This window comes from Aphanomyces invadans, assembly GCF_000520115.1.
Source record: "Aphanomyces invadans strain NJM9701 unplaced genomic scaffold supercont1.42, whole genome shotgun sequence".
Taxonomy (NCBI): Eukaryota; Oomycota; class Saprolegniomycetes; order Saprolegniales; family Verrucalvaceae; genus Aphanomyces; species Aphanomyces invadans.
The window spans coordinates 21,681-40,996 of NW_008580187.1; the positions used below are offsets into that span (position 1 = coordinate 21,681).

At 56.9% G+C, this 19,316-nt stretch overlaps 4 protein-coding genes across 7 annotated transcripts; 2 read left to right on the forward strand and 2 right to left on the reverse strand.

Annotated features, from left to right (window-relative positions):
• The first annotated feature begins 1,406 nt into the window (after positions 1 to 1,406).
• H310_12681 (hypothetical protein) lies at positions 1,407 to 5,258 on the forward strand. The gene is made up of 8 exons (XM_008879853.1): positions 1,407 to 1,504; positions 1,564 to 1,935; positions 1,976 to 2,114; positions 2,159 to 2,487; positions 2,532 to 3,073; positions 3,137 to 3,389; positions 3,429 to 4,592; positions 4,639 to 5,258. The coding sequence occupies exons 1-8, from the start codon at positions 1,412 to 1,414 to the stop codon at positions 5,224 to 5,226; spliced, it is 3,480 nt and encodes a 1,159-aa protein (XP_008878075.1). The 5' UTR covers positions 1,407 to 1,411; the 3' UTR covers positions 5,227 to 5,258.
• Positions 5,259 to 5,464: 206 nt separating this feature from the next.
• On the reverse strand, positions 5,465 to 7,398 carry H310_12682 (the record flags this gene model as incomplete). 2 transcript variants are annotated; one of them, XM_008879855.1, is made up of 4 exons in its annotated part: positions 5,465 to 6,466; positions 6,513 to 6,686; positions 6,730 to 6,848; positions 6,901 to 7,398. In XM_008879855.1, coding segments are annotated over 4 exons (1,571 nt in total), but the record flags the coding sequence as incomplete, so codon positions are not given. The 2 variants fall into 2 exon arrangements, with proteins under 2 accessions (XP_008878077.1, XP_008878076.1); XM_008879854.1 differs by having other exon boundaries at positions 6,513 to 6,848.
• Positions 7,399 to 8,023: 625 nt separating this feature from the next.
• On the forward strand, positions 8,024 to 14,978 carry H310_12683. 2 transcript variants are annotated; one of them, XM_008879856.1, is made up of 33 exons: positions 8,024 to 8,106; positions 8,157 to 8,285; positions 8,335 to 8,663; positions 8,708 to 9,383; positions 9,431 to 9,479; positions 9,522 to 9,706; positions 9,762 to 9,887; positions 9,932 to 10,040; positions 10,091 to 10,302; positions 10,353 to 10,538; positions 10,586 to 10,698; positions 10,740 to 10,866; positions 10,911 to 11,110; positions 11,162 to 11,268; positions 11,321 to 11,463; positions 11,508 to 11,692; positions 11,738 to 11,809; positions 11,857 to 12,006; positions 12,056 to 12,201; positions 12,251 to 12,360; positions 12,418 to 12,503; positions 12,556 to 12,642; positions 12,691 to 12,798; positions 12,842 to 13,036; positions 13,090 to 13,419; positions 13,466 to 13,611; positions 13,659 to 13,727; positions 13,778 to 13,907; positions 13,955 to 14,081; positions 14,133 to 14,219; positions 14,271 to 14,454; positions 14,505 to 14,665; positions 14,713 to 14,978. In XM_008879856.1, exons 1-33 carry the CDS (start codon positions 8,052 to 8,054, stop codon positions 14,874 to 14,876), a joined length of 5,283 nt encoding a protein of 1,760 aa, XP_008878078.1. In that variant the 5' UTR covers positions 8,024 to 8,051; the 3' UTR covers positions 14,877 to 14,978. The 2 variants fall into 2 exon arrangements, with proteins under 2 accessions (XP_008878078.1, XP_008878079.1); XM_008879857.1 differs by having other exon boundaries at positions 14,133 to 14,454.
• Positions 14,979 to 16,203: 1,225 nt separating this feature from the next.
• Positions 16,204 to 18,823, reverse strand: H310_12684. 2 transcript variants are annotated; one of them, XM_008879858.1, is made up of 13 exons: positions 18,495 to 18,823; positions 18,246 to 18,436; positions 17,987 to 18,151; positions 17,854 to 17,942; positions 17,647 to 17,808; positions 17,511 to 17,606; positions 17,407 to 17,463; positions 17,256 to 17,361; positions 17,035 to 17,199; positions 16,799 to 16,987; positions 16,528 to 16,756; positions 16,419 to 16,481; positions 16,204 to 16,361 (listed from the first exon to the last, which is right to left on the reverse strand). In XM_008879858.1, exons 1-13 carry the CDS (start codon positions 18,805 to 18,807, stop codon positions 16,294 to 16,296), a joined length of 1,893 nt encoding a protein of 630 aa, XP_008878080.1. In that variant the 5' UTR covers positions 18,808 to 18,823; the 3' UTR covers positions 16,204 to 16,293. The 2 variants fall into 2 exon arrangements, with proteins under 2 accessions (XP_008878080.1, XP_008878081.1); XM_008879859.1 differs by having other exon boundaries at positions 16,528 to 16,987.
• Positions 18,824 to 19,316: the final 493 nt, after the last annotated feature.

Genomic DNA, 19,316 nt, shown 5'->3' on the forward strand with positions numbered 1-19,316 from the left:
ACAAAAGCCGAGCCACACTACTGTGTTGCGCATATTGCGGAGTTCAAGATTCGCAAAGTACCGCAAGCGCAAGTCCAGTCCCCGACTCACCCCAGCGCACAAGAAAGCGCGAACAAAATTTGCAGCTAAGTATCTCAATAAATCCAATGAATGGCTCGTTACCATCTTTTCGGACGAAAAGAAGTTTAACCTAGACGGACCTGACGGCTTTCAGAGCTACTGGCACGACTCAAGGCTCCCCCCCGAAATGTTCTCAAAGCGTGTTGGCGGTGGCCGCAGTGTTATGGTGTGGGGGGCGTTTTCCTACGATGGGAAAAGTGAACTGGCCTTCCTTCAAGGCTCACAAGACTCCGTCAAGTATTGCAAGACGTTGGAGACCCACCTTTTTCCGTTTTTGGACTTCGTGCGGGGCGAGAATCCTGGCCGGCGGGTGATCTTCCTGCAGGACAACGCATCAATTCACGTCTCAAGACACACCATGGCGTACCTCCGTGACAAGGACGTTCCAACTATGGCCTGGCCAGCCCTCAGCCCCGATCTCAACCCAATTGAGAACGTTTGGGGTTTTTTGGCTCGTGCTGTGTACCGAAATGGTCACCAATACGACACCGTTGAAGACTTGAAGCGACAAATTGCCATCGAGTGGGAACGTATCACGCTAGCGTACTGTCGGACACTTGTTGACAGTATGTCGACACGAATGGCTCAAGTCATTTTGAAGAGAGGAGCAAAAATCGACTATTAGTCGACATGTAGGTAGTGCGGCTATAATAATGCACCGAACATTTTTGAGTGTTTTCTTCGTAAATCAAAAATTGATATAGCCATGGAGCTGTGTACGTCATGATGGGAGCGCTCTCGTCATCTCTTTCGAACAGAATGGTTAGATATCGAGCTTGTTGAACAGCAACTTCACATCATGAAAATTTTGGGGTGCGGCTATAATTTTGTTCCAGACTGTACCTGCGAGCCTCTCACACTGCTCACCTCGATTCGGCAAGGTCGACGGGAGAGACTTCATCAGCAAGATCTTGATGTTTCTCGCATTTGATGAAATGCCTAGATATCAGAGTTATTGCAACTTCAAAGCCTCCCTGTGAGCAATTCCCGATCATGTTGCATGATGAACGACCTTCCTCGCAATCGAACTCTCCTCTTTCAAAATTGATGGGGTCGTGCCTGGACGACAACCACGTTAAATAGCATTCAGTATTTAAACTGATTGCTTTGATTACTTTTTGTGGTAATACCCCACGACAGAATGAAAAAACCTATGCAAGGAAATTGCGCTAAAGGATTAAGCGCACCGGAGGGAGGAGCAGTAATTGGCTGAAATACATAACATTTCAGCGAATCGTGCGAAAGTTGGATTTCTCGACCTGTTTGCCGCGCATTTCAGTTTGGTGGTGCGATGGATGCCCTGTGCGACCATGCTCTCTTCAACTTCTCCGTGCAAGATGAGGAGTTGATGGACAACATTGAGATGGTGCAAACCATCCTCCAGGTAAGCCTTCCCGCCGCAGGCGATGATGGCGGGGTGGGACGCTGACGATGTGCGTGCAGTCTGCACCGTGCAACGCCGAGGACCAGAGCTTGGTGTTTGACGCCATCAACGTCGTTGAGGGATACATCCTTGCAACTCCACACATGAAGGCCAAGTACGCGTACCTATTGCCAAGTGTTCAGCAATTGAAGCAGGAGCTGTCGTACTACATGGCAGGGCTGCTAGAGGGAACGTACGATGGCCCCGTCATAACTGACGACGAGCAAGACAGTATGAGTCCAAGCAGTCTCATCGAACCGATCTTGGCAGACGAAGAAATTGCAACCACGATCAAAGCCCCACCCGTAAAACCTCCAGTCATTCGATGCAACGTGTGTTGGGGAGAGGAATCGTATGCGAATGATGCCATCGTCATCTGCGATGACTGCAATGTACGTTTACCCATGCTGCCCATGCTTGACCCTGATGTAGGTATCTGTGCATCAAACTTGTTACGGCATTGAGCGCATCCCTGACGCGTCGTGGTTCTGCAACTTTTGTTCGGCACAGCAGGTGGCCCCGGTCGAAACGTGGGAACCCTCTGGGGAATGCAGTGCCTGCCATCTAAAAGGTGCCGCTAGTTCCACTTCGCCACAGTTGTCACAACCTTTGTAGGCGGTGCCTTGATCCCTTTACACACTGCTCACAAGTGGGTGCACATGTCGTGTGCGATCTACCTCCCCGAACTCAACTTTGCTCATGGTAAAGTCGACGGCGTCGACCGCCTCAAAACGCGGCGAAAACTCAAGTGCGTGTTCTGCAAAACTTCCAACCAAGGGGCGTGTGCCCAGTGCTCCAATGCCAAATGTACCTCGAGCTACCACGTTCCGTGTGCATTGGAGCATGGAGTGACCTTTCGCGCTTCGACCAACTCCATCTACCACAACGTTTGCCCCAGTCACGGGCTTGATCTGGCACTGAAAGCCCGGAACCCATCGGTGCAGGTTCAGCCAATTGACTCTGAAACGAGTGTTGAAATCATGTCTAGGTTGTCCCTCCGCAGTCCCCTGTCCAAACTATCCAACGCGAAAACACGTCGGACGCTGGAACGACGGCGAAAATTCAAAAAAGCATTCAAATGTGGCTTTCTGAACCACTTTCAGCCAAGGCCGCAAAAGATACAACCGTGCTGCCTCTTTCGTCCGAACCATCCGCTCCCCTTGCCGCCATCTCTCTACAAACTGCCCCAGCCCCGAAGCTCCCGAAAACCAAACTAAAAAAGGTTCAATATTCGACCACGAAATGGCCGTCGTCAACGCCACACGCAGAACCTGTCGCCCCACCAAGCATCACCCCCACGAAACTCAAGTCCATACCAGCCACTCCATCCCCGTTTCGACCGTCCCGACTCGCTCAAGTGTTTGTTCCAGCCACGACTTGTGCAAGTTCCGAAAACGACCTCGTCCTTGTCATCTTGCCTCAATTACCATTGGGGATCGACTTCTCGTATGTCGAGAGCGGTCCCCTGACTATCAAGGACGTGTCGAATCCTCTTCTACGTGCTGCCCTCGACGATGGCTTGCTTCAAAAGTACGCAACAACGTCTGGGTCGTTTTCCCTGAGTGCGAGTCACCCTTCGATGCACTTGTGTAGAGGCGCTGAACTCGTGGCAATCAACGACATTTCACTCAAAGGCATCACGTTGACCCAACTCACCGACGAGATCCTGCCGCAGTGTCGTGCAAGTGCGTCCGTGCAATGCTGGTTTCGTAAAGCTCGTTCAACTTCCCAGCCTGCGGAGGACGTGGAATGGCCATGGGGATACCTTCGAAGCGACGGCAAACTGGCCATGGTGCTTGTGTGGCAGGAAATGGGGGACCTGTACTACTCACTCGCTGCTGCCAAGGTAGAACCTCATTTCGTTTTATTCTCATCGTTGTCGTAGCCAGCGATGGCGCAATTCCAAGCATTCTTTCGCGACAAGTCGCCGTGGACAGTCCCGTCGTTGGGAAGCTCAGTACCTGGTGTAGTCCGACGCCACCGACGGGCACTGGTGAAAGAGCTGACGGCCATCCCATTGCCGCCGCTGGAAGAAGGTGACATGGTGCAAGTGGCGGCACGAACATGGCCCGGAATCAACAAACTCGGCGGCGCCGGACGCATCAAAGCCAAGCATGCCACGTCGACGGAAGGGGTGTATTTATACGACATTGCGTACATTTTGGGAGGTGGGGAAAAGGGTGTCGAACGAGAGTACATCACGCCAGTCACCGCCGACAATCCGGTCCACATCGCGCCGTCCGACCTGAACGACGACAATGACGAGCGATGGACTCTCTACGCCGAATGCACCTTACCCACGACAAACTACGCCCGTCCCAGCGCTTGTTCGGCTGGATTTCGTTTGAAATTTCAAGAACTCGTGGAAGAAGGCGATGAAGACAATGCCCGACTGGACGAAATGACGGACAGCGTCACGATCAAGGCCACTCCGTGCTATCGAAGCATTGTCGTGACTTGCATTGAAGGCGAAGACGATGCGTGGATCGGCGAAGATGAAATCTTGAAAGACTTGACAGCGTGCCAAGCAAAACTAAAACATGTCGAGTCCGTGGCGCAGAATACGTTGACGGTGGCCATGGACAAGCTAGCCGCTGAGAAGAAGCAAGCGTACAGGAACAAGTTGGATCGGGTCCTGGCCACCCAGTACGAAAACATGTATCGAGCCATGGTCCAACTCGAGGACGAGGACTCCGAAGACGACAGGTCGGAGGACGCCGCACAAACGGACGAGACCGTCGAGCCCACAGAGGACGACGACGAGCCGCTGAATCCCCTGTTTGCATCCATCTCTGAAACCGCGACGGAAACGTGTGTCATGTGCTGCGTGTCTGGCGGGGACTTGGCAGCCACGTCGTGCGGGAACAAAGCCCACATCATGTGCTTGCTGTACACGCCGGAAACGTACTTTGAAAACAATCTCGGGTACGGGATTGCAAACGTCGCCCCCGAACGCGCCCGTCTGGTGTGCGACCTGTGCAAAAAGGCCACAGGGATGAACAAGGTTCAGTGCCACTCGAAAAAGTGCTCGAAAGCAATGCATGTCCAGGTATGGTCGTCGCTCGACCACAGACTCCTTCACGACAGATTTCTAGTGTGCGTATGTGGCTGGCTTGTTGACGACCCACCCGACGTTTTGTGGATGGTGCGCCAAACATTTCAAACGCACGGATGCCGCGACCCAAGCATCGGTGGACGTCCCACCGCATCTTCAAACGAAGCGCAGACTGGACGACCAGGTGGCTCCAACGATGGCCCTCCCTCGACCGAAGAAACTCTTGACTGCCGCCCACCCCAGCGCGCCGCCACCAGTTGAGTCCATGCGTGTGGTGCTGTCGGCGCAACCGCCTCCAGCCAAACAACCTCGTCATATAACCGAAGGTGGGCTACAACAAGACCGTTTTCCTGCGCCAGACGCGCAAGAGTTTGATGTCGGAGACACGGTCGACGTTGTACCGCGGCTTTGGTCTGGCATGAACAAACCTGGCGGAGTGGGTCGGGTCAAGGCGAAGCATGTCGATGCCAACCAAGTTTGGACATACGACATCGACTACGTGCTCGGGTCACGGGAAAAGGGCGTCCCAGGAGGGTACGTCAGTCGATACCGCGCCGAGTTGACGGCGTCCCAGTCGGCAGCGCCCAAGAAGAAACGCCGTCGAAGTACCCTCAGTACACCAAAGTAACTATTTTACAAAGCTATCCTCAACATCCTGGACGCACCGAGATGTGTTCATTCGAACGTCGGATGCGCGTGCATTTGGTCCTTTGCTTCGTGGCCATTCCATGGCACAAGGACGAGTGCTCGTAGTCCAGACGCAACAGCACGATCACGGCACACCATGGCACCTCCCCAACGCTACGAATGAAGAGGCGGCGTCTGGTTGAAGCCTAGACGGGCTGCTCGAGATTGTAAGACTGGCGGGACCCATGACCGTCCGAGTTAGGAACAGCGGGGGTGACAAGTGCCTTGCGGCCACTGCTTCTCACTCGAATTAGGTTGTTTCTACACCTAGCGCAAACGGGTGTCCCAGTCGCCGATGGTCGAAACGACGTCCAAAGAGGTGCCGTCGACAGCCGAGCGGTCCGAGTGTGGTCGCGCGCGGTCCAAAGTCGCGAACGTGCAGCCACCATCAGCGAGTACGTTTACCCTTCCTTCTTCATGACGAACCAGTCCAAGGGGACGCCGTCGGCCGAATGCACAAACGTCCACTCGAGCGCCGTGCGGTTGGCCTTGAGTGTCGAAATGCCAAAGTGCACATTGTCGTACAGGACATTCCACGTCTGCGCAGGCACGTCGTCATACGGCTCGTGGCCGTCCGTGGACCCGCACGACCCCGACACGATGTAGACGGGCGCTTGAGGAGATTCGTAGATGGTTTTGTCTGCGCTGACACCGGCGAGAACGGGCTCGTTGTGGGCGACGGGAAAGTGGCGCTCGTACGCGTGCTGGTGGCCCGACACAACGGCGTCGACTTTGTACTTGAGAAAGACGGGCTCGAAGGCGTCGAGGAGCGCTTCATGCTTGGTCTTGGGCTCGCCGTTCGCTTTAAAGACTTTGAGACCGTACAACGGGCGGTGAAGGCCCACAATCACCCACGGCGTGTTCGTGCGATTCACTCGCGCCAAATCGGCGTCGAGCCAGGCCAGTTGGTTGCCAAAGTGGCCATTCTTGACCTGTGTGCCTTTGTTGTTGGTCGGCGCGCCGTCGTAGTCGGACTCGGAGCTGACAGAGATGAAGTGCACGGGGCCATGCGACCATGAGTACCACATATTGTGAGCGCCGTTTGAATCCGTCGACGGCATGCGAAAGCGAGTGTTGTACGCCGAGTAGTTGCTCAGTTGGGCTTGCTTTTCTGGCGAGTAGAGGCACACGGGCGAGTAGCATTCGGCTTCATGGTTGCCCACCGTCGTCATGTACGGCACCTACATGACGCGGATAAACTGGAATCGATCGCGCGATGTCCCGCACCACGCGCATCGCAGGCTCCAACGCGTCCATCCAGGCATTGTACGCCTTCTCGTAGACAAAGCCCAGCGCGGCCGTGTCTGCATTCAGAGTGTGAAACGCATTGTCGGCGTAGCTGATGTCCCCGACGTGCCAGATGAAATCAAAGTTTTCTCGAAGGTCCATGAGGCGCGCCACCTGCGCCCATGCACGTGAGAGTGGCGATGTGGCTCGCGCATACCGTTTGTTCCGCATTGCGCTCGCCAAAGTCAGCGTACACGGCAATCTCAAACGAACTGCCGTCATCGTGGCCGGGATCGCGCCCTGTGTGGAAATGGTACACGGGCGACACGTGCGAATCTACAGCAACGAACCCCTTCAGCGTCCGCGATCTTCTTGACGACGACGGTACCATTCGATGCACTGCCGACGCGGTAAAAGTACTTGGAGCGCGGCGTCAAGCCCCGCACAGTCGCGTGGTACGTATACAACGTGTACACGTCGTCTGCGTAGTAGGACAACGTTTCAGCGTCCACCGTTGCTAGACTCAAGTTCGTCGGTGTCGAGCCGACCCACAGCGTGCTGTCGTTCACTCGATGGTAGGTGGCCCACGACACCGTCATGCCAGTGCCGGGAGTCCTTCCAGCGTACGCGAGGTGCACTTGTCGTGGCTGTACCAGCTGCTCGTATGTGAGGGGGATTGTTGGCGCAACCGCCAAGCGCATCCTGGGCACGTCCGACGACCAGTCGGCGTTATATGTGGTGACGCAGAGGAGGACCGACAAGCATGCGCCAGACGCAACGATCGCAATGAGGAGCTTGAAGTCGATGCGCGGCTTGTTCAAGAAGGATGCTGTCGGAAGCGTGCCGTACGTGGACGGCGGCATCCCCGCGACCCGAGGCGGCATTTTGGACACTGGGTAACAAGTGTCGACATGCACGGGTTCATTATTTTATAGAGCATACAAATATACTGTTTATATATTTCATATTTATTTAAATATCGACGCATGTGAAGATTCGGTTTCGAATCCACGAAACTGCTCGAGTACGTGGCGACTGGACAGCAGCACGAACCCTCGTCTTCGGGGCCTCACGTTCGTTCAGCGCGGCCTGAACGACCCCTGGCCACAAAACGCGTCAGCAAGCGGTATTGCCGACATCAGGGCATTCACGATTCTCTCGAGGATAGAATGCGTGGAAGCTCTGTGGCCACCCCAACACGACTGGGATCGAAGCGTGGGTGCCCGCCGGTGCCATCACATCGAACGGCAAGACATCCCCACCGCTCTGTCCCTTCCGCGCACCTACGACCGATCAATCGGCGATGCTGAACGTGAGGGCCTCGACAATCCCTCCCGAAACCCCCTCAACCTTCGATGGGGTTTTGGAAGTAGGATTCTAGCGAACTCCGTCGTAGTATGCAATACATTTAGTAATACTATTAGGAACTCGTTCATTAGTACCGTGTTGCTGCATGTCATTCCATCTGACAGTCGTGGAGGTACTACCTGAATTTAGTGTGAGCAGTTACTCGCGAAACCGTCGTGGGCGAGAGGCGGCATGAGGCGCCAGGGCTTCGTCATGTGTGCATGGGTTGCTGCAGTGCTCGGTCAAGGTAGTGCTCGGCGTGCTATGTTGCGCTTCATGTCGACGGATGCGGACTAGGTCCTTCGGCACGTGACTTTACAAACGCTCTCATCCAGTCCACACGTTGTACGCCAACGTCGACAACTTCGGCATGCTTGGCGTACGAGCGGTGCAAAGCAACCCATCGCTGTGCTCGAGGAAGCGAAGGTACGTACCGTTGAATGGTTCGCGATATGTGCTGACATGTGCGCGACAGAGTACACGATCGGCGACGCCAAGTTGGAAGCGTTCGACCAAGAGTTTGACCAAGGCCGTCGGTCCCAAGTCCAGCTCGTCAACGACTTTGAAGATTGGAAGACTGGGGTCCACCACTGGTCGGTGCCTCTCGAGTGGAAAGCCCCGACCAAGTTTGGATTCGACACATTCCACTACCCCCTGCTTGGATCGCTCGAGCTCGCGTCGGGCACCGTGTACATCGACACGACGACGGCAGGCATGTCTGGCGATGTCTCGTTCCAAGGGATGCTGCTCCAAACGCCTCAGCGCACCACAGTCGCTGTTTTTAACTTTCTCACGATACACTTGGTATGTGCATGCTGCAGCCGCCCTCGGTCACGTTGAGTTGTTAGGGAGCGAATGTTCAAGTCAAGCTCAAGGGTCGACATGCGCTTTGTTTACTTAGCCGCAGCAGCGCCGTAGTCAACACGCACCTCGTGAGCCCGCCGGGGATGCTGGGCGGATTCCCCGGCGGTGGAACGATTGCCCAGCACAACATCAACGGTCCAGGAAGCTCCAGCGTCCGTGTGTACACGCACACGGTGCAAACGTCTGGAGCGCTCGAGCCGACGGTGATGGAGATTCAAACGAGCGTTGCCGCGGGCCAAACGATGCGAGGGACGTTTACGCTCTCGAACGGGGCCAACGTAACGGCGCGCATTCGGTACGACGCGAGCGCCGAAGAGATGCAGGCGCAGTTGGAACTTGGACTTGGCGGCGTCGGTCGCGTCCAAGTGACGAGAGCTGGCCAAGAAGTGGCGAGCGTCGGCCGTATTTGGAGAGTGTCGTTCTTGACGGCGGTGGGAAACGTCCCGTTGCTGACGCCCACGTCGTACTTGACGGGCCTCGATTCGACGGTGCAGACGCGGCTGGTCGCGGTTGGAAATCAGCTCAGCGGCGTGTTTCGCCTCCGTTTTCTTGGCCAGACCTCGCCCGACTTGCCATACAACATAAGTGCCGACGGCATGGCGGCGGCGCTTCGAGCAGCGTTTGACGTGCAGCAAGTCGCTGTCACAAAGGACGTGCCCAGTACGGTCGTGGATTCGTTGTGGTGGCGACTTAACGCCAACGTGTAGCATCGATCGAGCGGGGATGCACATGGCGCATTCAAATGACAACGTTACGGTATGCAATACGACTGGAACTGCGTTAACTCTGTGCCGCCAGAGGAAACGAGGCCCCCACTAGCCCATCGGCTCCAGTCGTGGATGCGCCGTTGACGTTCATGACGGCGAGTGCCGCCGACGTCGTGGTGGACCCAGTGACCCATGCCACAACGACCCAGCCGTATTTGATCGGAAAACGCGCCCAAGTGACGATCTCCGACACGGCGGGGTTTTCGCTCAGCTATGGTGAAGTGTCTCGATCGGGAGGGTTGGCGCGTACCGTTGTGGGGTGTTGCGTTAGGTGGGAAAGGCGGCCGGTTGGCTGCCAATGGCGACTTGATTGGAGGGAGCGGGGGCGGTGGAGGGGGCGACTCCCCCACCGACTTTGGCCAGTTTCCAAGACCCATATTTGGCGGAGCTGGCGGAGGTAGGAATGCCGTGGATGCAGTCGTTTACAGACAAGTGACGTAGGGGCGATATATCTCGCTGCCGTGAATGACATGACGCTTGGCCCCAACGCGTCGTTGGCGGTCCATGGCGAAGCGGGCGAGAGCGGCATTTTTGCAGGCGGAGGCGGCAGGTATCGTTCGAAAGCGATCGTAGGTTTCGAGGCTGCATCCGTGTCCTTAGCGGAGGGTCCATCGTGCTCACCAGTGGCACGAGCATTCACATCATGGGCACGTTGGCGGCGACAGGGGGACTGGGAGGGCGAAGCACTCAAAGCCCCGGCGAGAACGGGTCGGACGGAGAAATTTCGCTGCACGCGCATGCTGTCGCGTACTCCGGGGCTGGTGCGATCGTGGGCGGCACGATCCATCTGGACATTCAAACGCAGCTCCAACGTGAGAGAATCCATCGTGGCATGCCAGCATCATGACAAAGTCGTACCTAGTAACCACCGATCCGTTTGTCGGCGCTGCACAGACAGCCAAGTCTTTGTACTTGGCCAAGAGCGTCATCGATCCAACACCGACGTTGGAAGGCCCGTCGTTCAGAGTGTTTCCGAGTCAACCGAGCCGGGTATCGTACTTTGTGCGGGTGGGGGCGACGAAAATCGGATCGCTCCAAACGAATCGAGGTACGCATGGCGTGCGCTCTGGCACAGTCGTCAAGGCATGTGCGCAGGGGCGCTCTTTGGGGTCCATCATTCGTCCGACCCGACGCTTTTTGTGGTTGCCATTGGGATGATGCAAGGCGCGCTGACGTACTCGACCAACGCGAGAGGGTTCCCCGTCCAGGTGGATGGATGCCCGATGCACTTGGCATAATCCCACCGCAGGCATTGCTCCCTGCCATCCATCCATGGCAATGGTATCAAGTCGACATCTTTTTGAATTGGCATGTGCTCGAGCTCGAAATTCGAGTCAATGGCGTGTCGAGGGTCGCGCACGTCCCGTTCGCCGCGGGTACGTCTAGGACAACGTCATGCGGCGCCGATGCCATGGCGTAGACACGGTGGACTTGATCGGGCTGTACACGTACGATGCGATGCAGACGTGGTGGGACGAGCTGTATGTCGGCCTCGATCGCACGATGAGCTTTCACTGCCCCACGGTCGACTCGAATGGCCGCGTGGTCGTGTCCCAGCCCCGGCAGCGCCCGCTGTGGTCCCCGGCAGTCGTGGGTCCGCCGACGCAGTATTCGCCGCCAGTAACCATCCTGAACTCGCGCGCCGTCCAGCAATGCTTGTGTGCCGATTAGATTCGCCACTACAGCCATCTCTCGAGACGAGCGGTGTACGCGTACGACAACGGCGGCCTCGCTCCCAACGACGGGCCGCTCCATCGCGTGTACTCGAACGATATTCGGTACACCGCCGCCAGCGTTTCGACGCAAGTGGGTTTTGTGACACGGATGCAGGGACGACGTCTTCGATGCAGATGCGTCTGCGTTGGGCATGGGCGAATTGGTCGCGATCGCGATATCCCCCGACGTATCGATTGTGTACCCAGTCGACTCGAACGCGGAACGGATCGCATCGACCGCAACGACGCTGCCCAAAGGTTTGCCAGCAGCACCACCACTCGCATCGACATCCCGTGTGTAGAGTCTCAGTATTGGTTCTCGGAAGTCCAGCTTGTCGATGCCAACCACGTCGTCGTGGGCGGCGGGATCGGGGCATGCTCTACGACGGACCTCATCTCTTGGCGCAACGAAGGCATCATGCTGCACTTCGCCAACCTGACCGATCCGTTTGGAGTCCACCAACGCCTCGTCGCGACTCGTCCAAAGGTAGCGTCGACTTCCATGTCTCGATCGAATCCATGGCTGGAATAGGTCGTGTTGACCCGGCCTGGCGCTGAGCAGCAGTTTGTCATGTGGATGCACGTCGACAACGCCCAGAACGAGGTCTGGCTATCGTCGCATGGCGAGAAATGGCTCGATTCAGGTCGTAGATGGGGCTGAGCGGCGTGGCGACGGCCGACTTTCCCAATGGCCCGTACCGATTCCAAGCGAGCATGTACCCGCCAGGTGCGACGGAAGCCCCCGGCGGCCAAACCATCACGGAAACGCATGACCAAACGGTGCTTGTGTCGCCGACCAACGTATGCTGGCCATCGCTTCGATCGGGTGCAACCGCATCGAGTTTTGTAGGATGCGTACTTGATTCAGAGCTACTACAAGACGGTCGAATACTGGCTGCCGCGGCCGATCATGGACCCGCTCTGGGAAAGCGTCAAGCGTATGGATGGGTCTGTCGACTACAGCCTCAACTTTCACCGAGCGTTCTTCACAAAAGAGTGCGGTGACCGACCCGTGCGATCGCGCAGACTCACCGATGCCGACTAGCTACGACAACGTGGACGACATTTACTTGCAACGATTTCGATCCGAGGACGCACCGTGGGCCATCACGTGCTGCGATCGAGTCACAAACGTGTGCGATGATTCCGTGCTGAGTACGTCGATGTGTGGAGATGCGTCGATCGATACCAACCATCCATATTTTCCACCAGTCCACAACGAAGGATGCCCGCCGCCGTATCGCAAGCAAGTGAACGGGTTGGCCCAGCTCCACGAGCCCATTCGTTCGCGGTACAAGGTAAGCTCGCCGTCGGCGATAGCACGTTGAGAGCGGATTGTTGCCGGGGCAGGACCCGCACGACCCCCAAAACAACGCGTTTCGGCCGCATTCCGTGCCGTCGCACACGGACTGGGGCTTCCAAGTCTACAACATCAAGGTCACATGTTGAAGTGTCACTCGAGTTTGTGTTTCACCATCATGGCAGACGTGGCGCGGCAACTACTTTGATGCGTTGAGCACGAACATCACGCTGGCCGTATTCAAGCTGTTTGCCGGCATGGCGAGTGCGTACGCGATTCCATCGACGCAAGAGGTAATGCCGCGTCCCCCCGTGGTGGCTTCTCCACGTGGCGCAGGTGACGTACCCGTTCGCGTCCGAGTCGGCTGCCTTTATCAACACGACGGACCCGCCAAACATGATGGACTTTATCCTGGACACACTCGGGGTTCCCATGAGCCCGTCGTTTCTCGAAAAGTTTGACGACTTTGACATGAAGCACATGGACGTCAACTTGGACGGCAAGTTGACGCTCGACGAAGTCGCTGAAATGGTACGACCCCCTGTGCAGCGTTGGCCACCGACTCGATCGCGCGCGGCAACTAGATGAAGTCGGGCCAGAAAACCCTCAGCGCGACCGCGTTCGACGCGTTTCTCGTCGAATTGGAAGCGCTCAAGCGAGAAGAGGCGCTCAAGTTGGACCCGGATCGAGATGGCCGGATCACGTATGGCGAATTCGACGCGTGGGTCGGGCTCGATCCGGCGCTCGCGTTCGATCGATTCGACCTGGACAAGTCGGGATACCTGGACGAGAACGAGTTGTCGCGCTTTCTCATGGATCGCCAGCTACCCCGCCTCGACGCGATTGCCATCATGCTCGATCCCGACTTTGACGGGCGCGTGTACTACGAAATGTTTGAGCAGTTTGTGTTTCAGGTGAACCGACTTGGATCGGGCGCGCATCCTATGGTTTCGATCGTAGGCCTCGTCCGTGGTATTTCGAAGCTACGACTTTGACAACTCGAACGACCTGAACGCGAGCGAAGTCGCCCTGCTCCAAGCCGATATTGGCGTGAGTTTTCTCAACGCCCCCGTCATGCTGTCCCTCCTGCCAACCAACACGTCAACGTACCGAGCCTTGCATGCGCATGTCGGATCTGCACCGCACAACATAGGATGCGCCTCGACACGTACATGACGTGGATGACGGCGTCCGCGAGCGAGCTGCGCGATCGAGTCCAAGCGTATGCGTGCTTTTCACACGGCGCCAACTTGCTTGAACCGGTGCAAATAGGTTCAAAGTCGACAATGGACTGCATCCGACCCGCCCGGATCGCATGACGGGACCGCAGCACGTTGTCGAGCAGCGCCGCGCCAAGTATGTGTCGGTGTCAAAGCTCACTCCAGACTACGTCGGCATCGAGGTGCGATCTGCGTCGTTTTGACGTCGCCCCGTGACGTGGCGCGCCAGGCGCTGTTGGTTGAACTCGAGGGCGATTTGGACGGCCAAGGGGCGCTGCAAGATATCGCGAGCTTGGTATTGCAGTTGAATTTCCCGCCGACGACGCAGTCGCTCGTGCCATTTCGACAATTCCTCGGTATAGAGCGAACGCGGCGGACACTGAACTGATCGTTGTTGTGCGTGAAAGCGCCTGCTGCATTTGGCCAGTACGCCAGCTATTGGAACGGACGTACATGGGAGCCGCGGCCGTCGGCCCCGCCAGCGTTCACCTACGGCAAGTCGACTCGATGGATGTGCTATCGAGCCAGAGTCACCGACGCTGCAGGCCAACAATGCACCGACCAAGTGCGCAATCCCGACTGCCTGCCATGCTTGACGCAATCTCCGTATTTGTCGACGACCGTCGCGGTGTATCGAAACATCGAGCCGACGCTCGCCCACTGCGACAACAACAAGGAACTCGATGCATACTTGAAACAATTCGACCACCAAGTGTCGTTTCCTCTGCGGTGCGTACCTCCCCAATCCCTCGCCGGTTCATTCCCCACCGGTCGAGCAGGTTCCAGCAAGTCGCCCGCGTGTCGTCGGCCGGTGTCCAGCCGCATTATTCGCCGTGCTTGAACCAGTCGGAGAGTGTGCCGTGCGATGTGCTCAAGGTGTACGAGGCCACCGCTGTGACGCCATGGTCCTTGGCATGGGAATCCAGGCCTGTGAACCAAGGTGCGTGGCAACCGCACCGCCTCGTTTGTCATGAACGACGACTCCAGGAACGTCCGTGAAAATACGAGCGGGCCCGATGCAGTTGGAATCGATCGGCCAGACCTTCCAAGAGCGCTTCCCCCGTCGAGTCGCCGAGCCGCCTTTTGCCATGTGCGAAATCAACTCGACCGTCGTGCCCGACCAGTACCAACACGTACTTGGCGGGGGGTAGCGCGAGTCGGTCTCACTCGAGGCATTGTGTACCATAGCCTGGTTTCGTTTTAACGTCGCCAGCACGACTGGCCACACTCTTGCAACGAGATGCCATCGCGAGAATCGTCTCTGCTGCTCGGCCAAACGCTTTGGCGCATGTGGCTAGACTGCGCTGACCCAACGCACACATCCATGTCATCCACAAACTCCACAATTCTTGGCGCGACGGTCCAAGTGCCAGGCCATGCGAGTGCCGCTCTCGACCCTCGCTCCAAAGAGAGAGTTCGAATGGCAGTCAAGAGCACGACCGACTGGATGTGGCTGCGCGTAGCTGTGCCGGATCGACAGATGGACGCGGGCTTGTTTCACGAATCATCTCCATCTACACTGGCTCACGGCAGCGTAGCCCTCATGTCTTGTCGGCATGCCACCTCTTATTGGCGGTCCATGCTCTCGAGCCTGCGCCCGTATCTGGCATTTGTCCGCCCTGCTGTTCAAGTGCGCACATCTGAATTCGGTCGCAGCCATCGGACCAAGCAGAACTTACCACAGCGTGCTTCAATGGGGTCGTCGGGTCTGTCTGACTCGCGTGACCGATGGCTCTCTTGCGACAAACTGGTCGCTCTCTTGGTTCTGAGGCCCTTGTCGCTGCCCTGTAGCAACACCCTTGACAGAGATGGAAGTGTCGAGTTGGTCTATGGCCAAGTTGGGTCATGTTGGACTTCCACCTCGTTTGGCATCGACGCGGCAGTGTGCATGCCTTGGAAACGCGATCTCTCCACAGCATCTGCAATATAGTACGTGTGTCCATGCGGCGAGTGGGAGGTGCTCGCGCCTCTCGTACACTTCATCGACCTCGCGGCGAACGGAACCCTGTGTTGCCTACTTTTGGAACCGACCTGGCAGTCAGACTAGAACCGAAGGAGCCAGCGACCGCGAAATCCCGCCGTTGTTCCTGCACACTCGACTGCCAGGTTGGCGTTTACGGCTGGGTGGATGAAAGCATACACACGACAAAGCGTCGGCAGCCAAGAATGAGGTAGCGCACTCGCAAACGAGGTCTCGCTGCGAAGGCCTCTCACTCACGGCCCATGCGCTGGAACTAGAAGGACATTCCGTTCGGTGCAACTACGTCAAGGTCGCAACGAGTTTGGCATAGCCCGTCCTCGGATGGAATCCGTCGCAGTAGTAGGGCGTAGGATGGCAGCACGTGTCTGCTGGAATGACGTGGGGTGACTGCGATTCCCTTGCTCCAACCAGTCCATGAGGTGTCCCTGGCTCCGAGGGCTCGCATGCAGCGCCAACCTCCATCGTACGTGACACGGCGCCGCACCACTCCACTTCACCGTGATCCCCGATTCAATTTTCACCATTTCAGCCCCATCGCCGCTGTCGATATGGGTCTTTATCATTGTTTGGTTGAGCACCGACGATTGTCAGTACAAGCTTGCAATGATTTCCGAGTACTTTTCGCCGAGAACGCGTCGATTTGGAAGCACCGAGTCTGGCAATGCGCGCATGAGCTGCTGGACCTGTGATCGGAACGCGAGATGGGACTCACCGTCATCGCTCGTGGTGTCGAGCACGCGCCATTTCAAAATCGGCATCGCGTGCAAGGCGAGCCCTACGACGAGCGTTGACGCGTTCGGTGGTTGGGCAATTGCTCGAACCGTCCACGTCGGTGGGATGCTTGAGCGAATCGAGCAATGCGTCGAGCGCGACGGCCCACAGCGAGCACTTTTGGACTTCGTAGACGGTCGTGGCTTTGCTACCGAGGGCGCGCGATTTGTCCAGCGCTTCGTCGACTAATTTCGCATCGCGTTTGCATTTCAAAACGAGCAACACGCTCGGGTATGCGCATCCGTGCCCAACGACAATGGCGCTGGCCAAGTACGGCGCCTGGATGGCCGTCAACGACAACGTTTCGGAAGCGTGCTGTACCCGCTGTACGACGAGCTTTTCGTACACGAGGACCGGAATCTGGTCGCCCGTGCTCAGCACCAATTTGTGCTGGACTTGGTTCACCACGACAAAGCCCTCGGACGCAAGCAAACCATAAAACGGGCTGGTCCAAAACCCCAGAGCATCGACCGCCACCGACGGACTCATGTGCGGTCCTTGAATGCGAATCTGCTTGGCTGCGGGTGACATCATGGGTGGAGCTCTCGTTCGCGCACCTGGCCTTCGCCGAATCGCGATGTGGGGTCGGGATCGGCCACGACGATTTGCGTGCCTGGAAGGGCCCGCCCGCTTGATCCCATGTTCCATAAATGTGGGCCACTCATGCAGCACACGCCCGTCGTCTCGGCGCTGCCAAACCACTGGTAGATTGGTACATCCACCTAATCCAGTCGTTGTCCATCGCTGTCATCTGTGGCGGAAAGGAGACGCGTTTTACAGCGGCAAATGTTTGCAGGATATCGAGAGGCACGGGGGCGAGAACGGCGGCGCAATATCGCGCACGGAGCAGTCCGAGCCGCCGCTTGATGCTTCGAAAAACAAACCTGACCATGACGGAGTGAGAAGCTCGACGCTCCCACGCAACGTACCGGCGGGCGATGGCATATCCTAGCGACGACTTTTGGGGCTTGACCAGCTTTTGCAATCTACGTCGTCGGTTTGACAAAGGGGGTTCTACTTGCCGGCGTCGTACTTGATAGCATTGTGGAGCGCACGGGTTTGGGCCCAGTGCGACAACAGCGGAGGGCTCGTTTGAGCTTGCTGGCTGGTCAAGGCATCGGCGAGTTGCCTGGTGGCGTCGTCAATGTAGGATGCGCTGCGTCACGTACTGCCACGTATGCGGAGTCGCAAAGAATAACGTGGGTTGGCACGTCGCCAAAATGGACGGTGGAGGGGCGCCGTCGAAAACAAAGAGAAGCGGGCCGCCACGGGCGACAATCGCCACGTACCACTCGATGAGTTGGCTCGCGACGTGGTGCAGCGGCAAGTGCCTGCGCACGTTGCAAGCAAAACGGCACGTGAACACAAGTACGTACGCGACAATCGAATCGCTCGACGAAATGTCCATGCGGAGCTGCGTCACGATCGATGTCGCGGTGAAGAGCACGTTGTAGTGGGTGAGGACCTACAGCACCGTGACGTGCGTGGTGGGTAGTCGGTGGAACGGACGAAAGGTGTCAAGGTGCCTTGGGCGTTTGGCTGAAAGGCCCAAAGGCACGGAGATGAAGCTGCCAGGGTTGCGCCGGCGACAGGCAATGAAGCGCCGTCTCCCGCTTGGAGAAATGACAAGTACGAGTGCACTTTGGGATGGGCACGCGCGCCACCGACGCTTTCCTAGCAGCACTGGTCAGGGATGGCGGTTGATAGGTATGGACGTCGTAATGCCTAGCAAAGACGCCTTCACACAACTTGGACGGATCGGCGGTACCTCGTCGCTGCTTAACATGAGAATGCCTTCGACACGCGGCAGAGCCAAGTACAAAGGCAGATGGGTTGTCGAGTCGGTGACGATCCATTTGAATGGCATCGTGGTCCAAATGAACTGAACTTCATGCGGCTCGCATCGCCAGTGGCAAGCAGCGCCGCCCGCTCCCACGACGCCCATGTTGACAAATGTGCCTGCATCACGTCCACGGCATGAATGGCAAGCGAATCCACCAGGCATGATGTGCCGTACATGCCGCAGAATTCCGACGAGTTTGAAACAATACACCGTCTCCAGGGCGTAGGTGGAGACTTTGAAAGCGGCGCGCAATCGCAGTGGCGCGGGCGGCGTAGTCCGTCCACGTATGCCCGTCGAGCGAATGGAATGGCGTGGGGTCTGCGGGGACGGGCATGGCGGATGAAATCGAACTGACAGCGACAGCGCTCGGATGCAAATGTGCGCATTCGAGGAAGACTTGCCACATGTTGCCTGCGAGAATGGAAGGAAGGCGCTTCCTTGTCGAGACGGGCGGCGGCGGCCCCGCGGCGTTGGCGGCATCATGCATTTTTGCTGGGTTCTTGAAACCGACACATGTCCAAAGGTCTCACCAAACCATCGTCTAAATTGATCCAGGATAAAAATTAATTTGACCAGCTTATTTATCATGTAGATATAGAGGGGATTTTGACAAAATACTAGTATGTTTTGTCAAAAATCCACTCTATATCTACTTTGTACATAAATAAATGAGCTCGTGAATTTCGCGACAATTTTCATCGTGGTATTTTCGGCCATTTTTCATTTTGTTCGTTTGTGACGTGGCGCGAACCACAAGCGAGTGGCAAAGTGTGTTGACACTTTGCTTGAAACACCAAAGTTACATGGTAGCGGCGACAGCTCGTGTGCAAGCTGTGTGCCATGGAGTCGAACAAGACCAGCGCACTGCTAGCTCCAGAAGCGCCACCGATCGTGCGAATTCTGGCAGAACATTACTTTCGCGAGGCGTTTGTTGGTGCGAATATGCAAGTGATTTGTCGCATGTGTACATGACGAGAGCCAAGTGCCGTGCACGCG

Bases quoted from the DNA above. Each gene is read 5' to 3' on its own strand.
- H310_12681 (XM_008879853.1), top strand. From the start codon at position 1,412: ATGGATGCCCTGTGCGACCATGCTCTCTTCAACTTCTCCGTGCAAGAT. The intron at 1,505-1,563 runs GTAAGCCTTCCC...ATGTGCGTGCAG, and splicing joins TGGTGCAAACCATCCTCCAG to TCTGCACCGTGCAACGCCGA. The intron at 3,074-3,136 runs GTACGCAACAAC...GCACTTGTGTAG, and splicing joins GACGATGGCTTGCTTCAAAA to AGGCGCTGAACTCGTGGCAA.
- H310_12683 (XM_008879857.1), top strand. From the start codon at position 8,052: ATGAGGCGCCAGGGCTTCGTCATGTGTGCATGGGTTGCTGCAGTGCTC. The intron at 11,269-11,320 runs GTACACCGCCGC...ACACGGATGCAG, and splicing joins GTGTACTCGAACGATATTCG to GGACGACGTCTTCGATGCAG. The intron at 12,202-12,250 runs GTGCGGTGACCG...GATGCCGACTAG, and splicing joins CGAGCGTTCTTCACAAAAGA to CTACGACAACGTGGACGACA.
- H310_12684 (XM_008879859.1), bottom strand. From the start codon at position 18,807: ATGCATGATGCCGCCAACGCCGCGGGGCCGCCGCCGCCCGTCTCGACA. The intron at 17,200-17,255 runs GTAAAACGCGTC...CGACTGGATTAG, and splicing joins TCCTGCAAACATTTGCCGCT to GTGGATGTACCAATCTACCA. The intron at 16,362-16,418 runs GTGAGTCCCATC...GCGCATTGCCAG, and splicing joins CGACACCACGAGCGATGACG to ACTCGGTGCTTCCAAATCGA.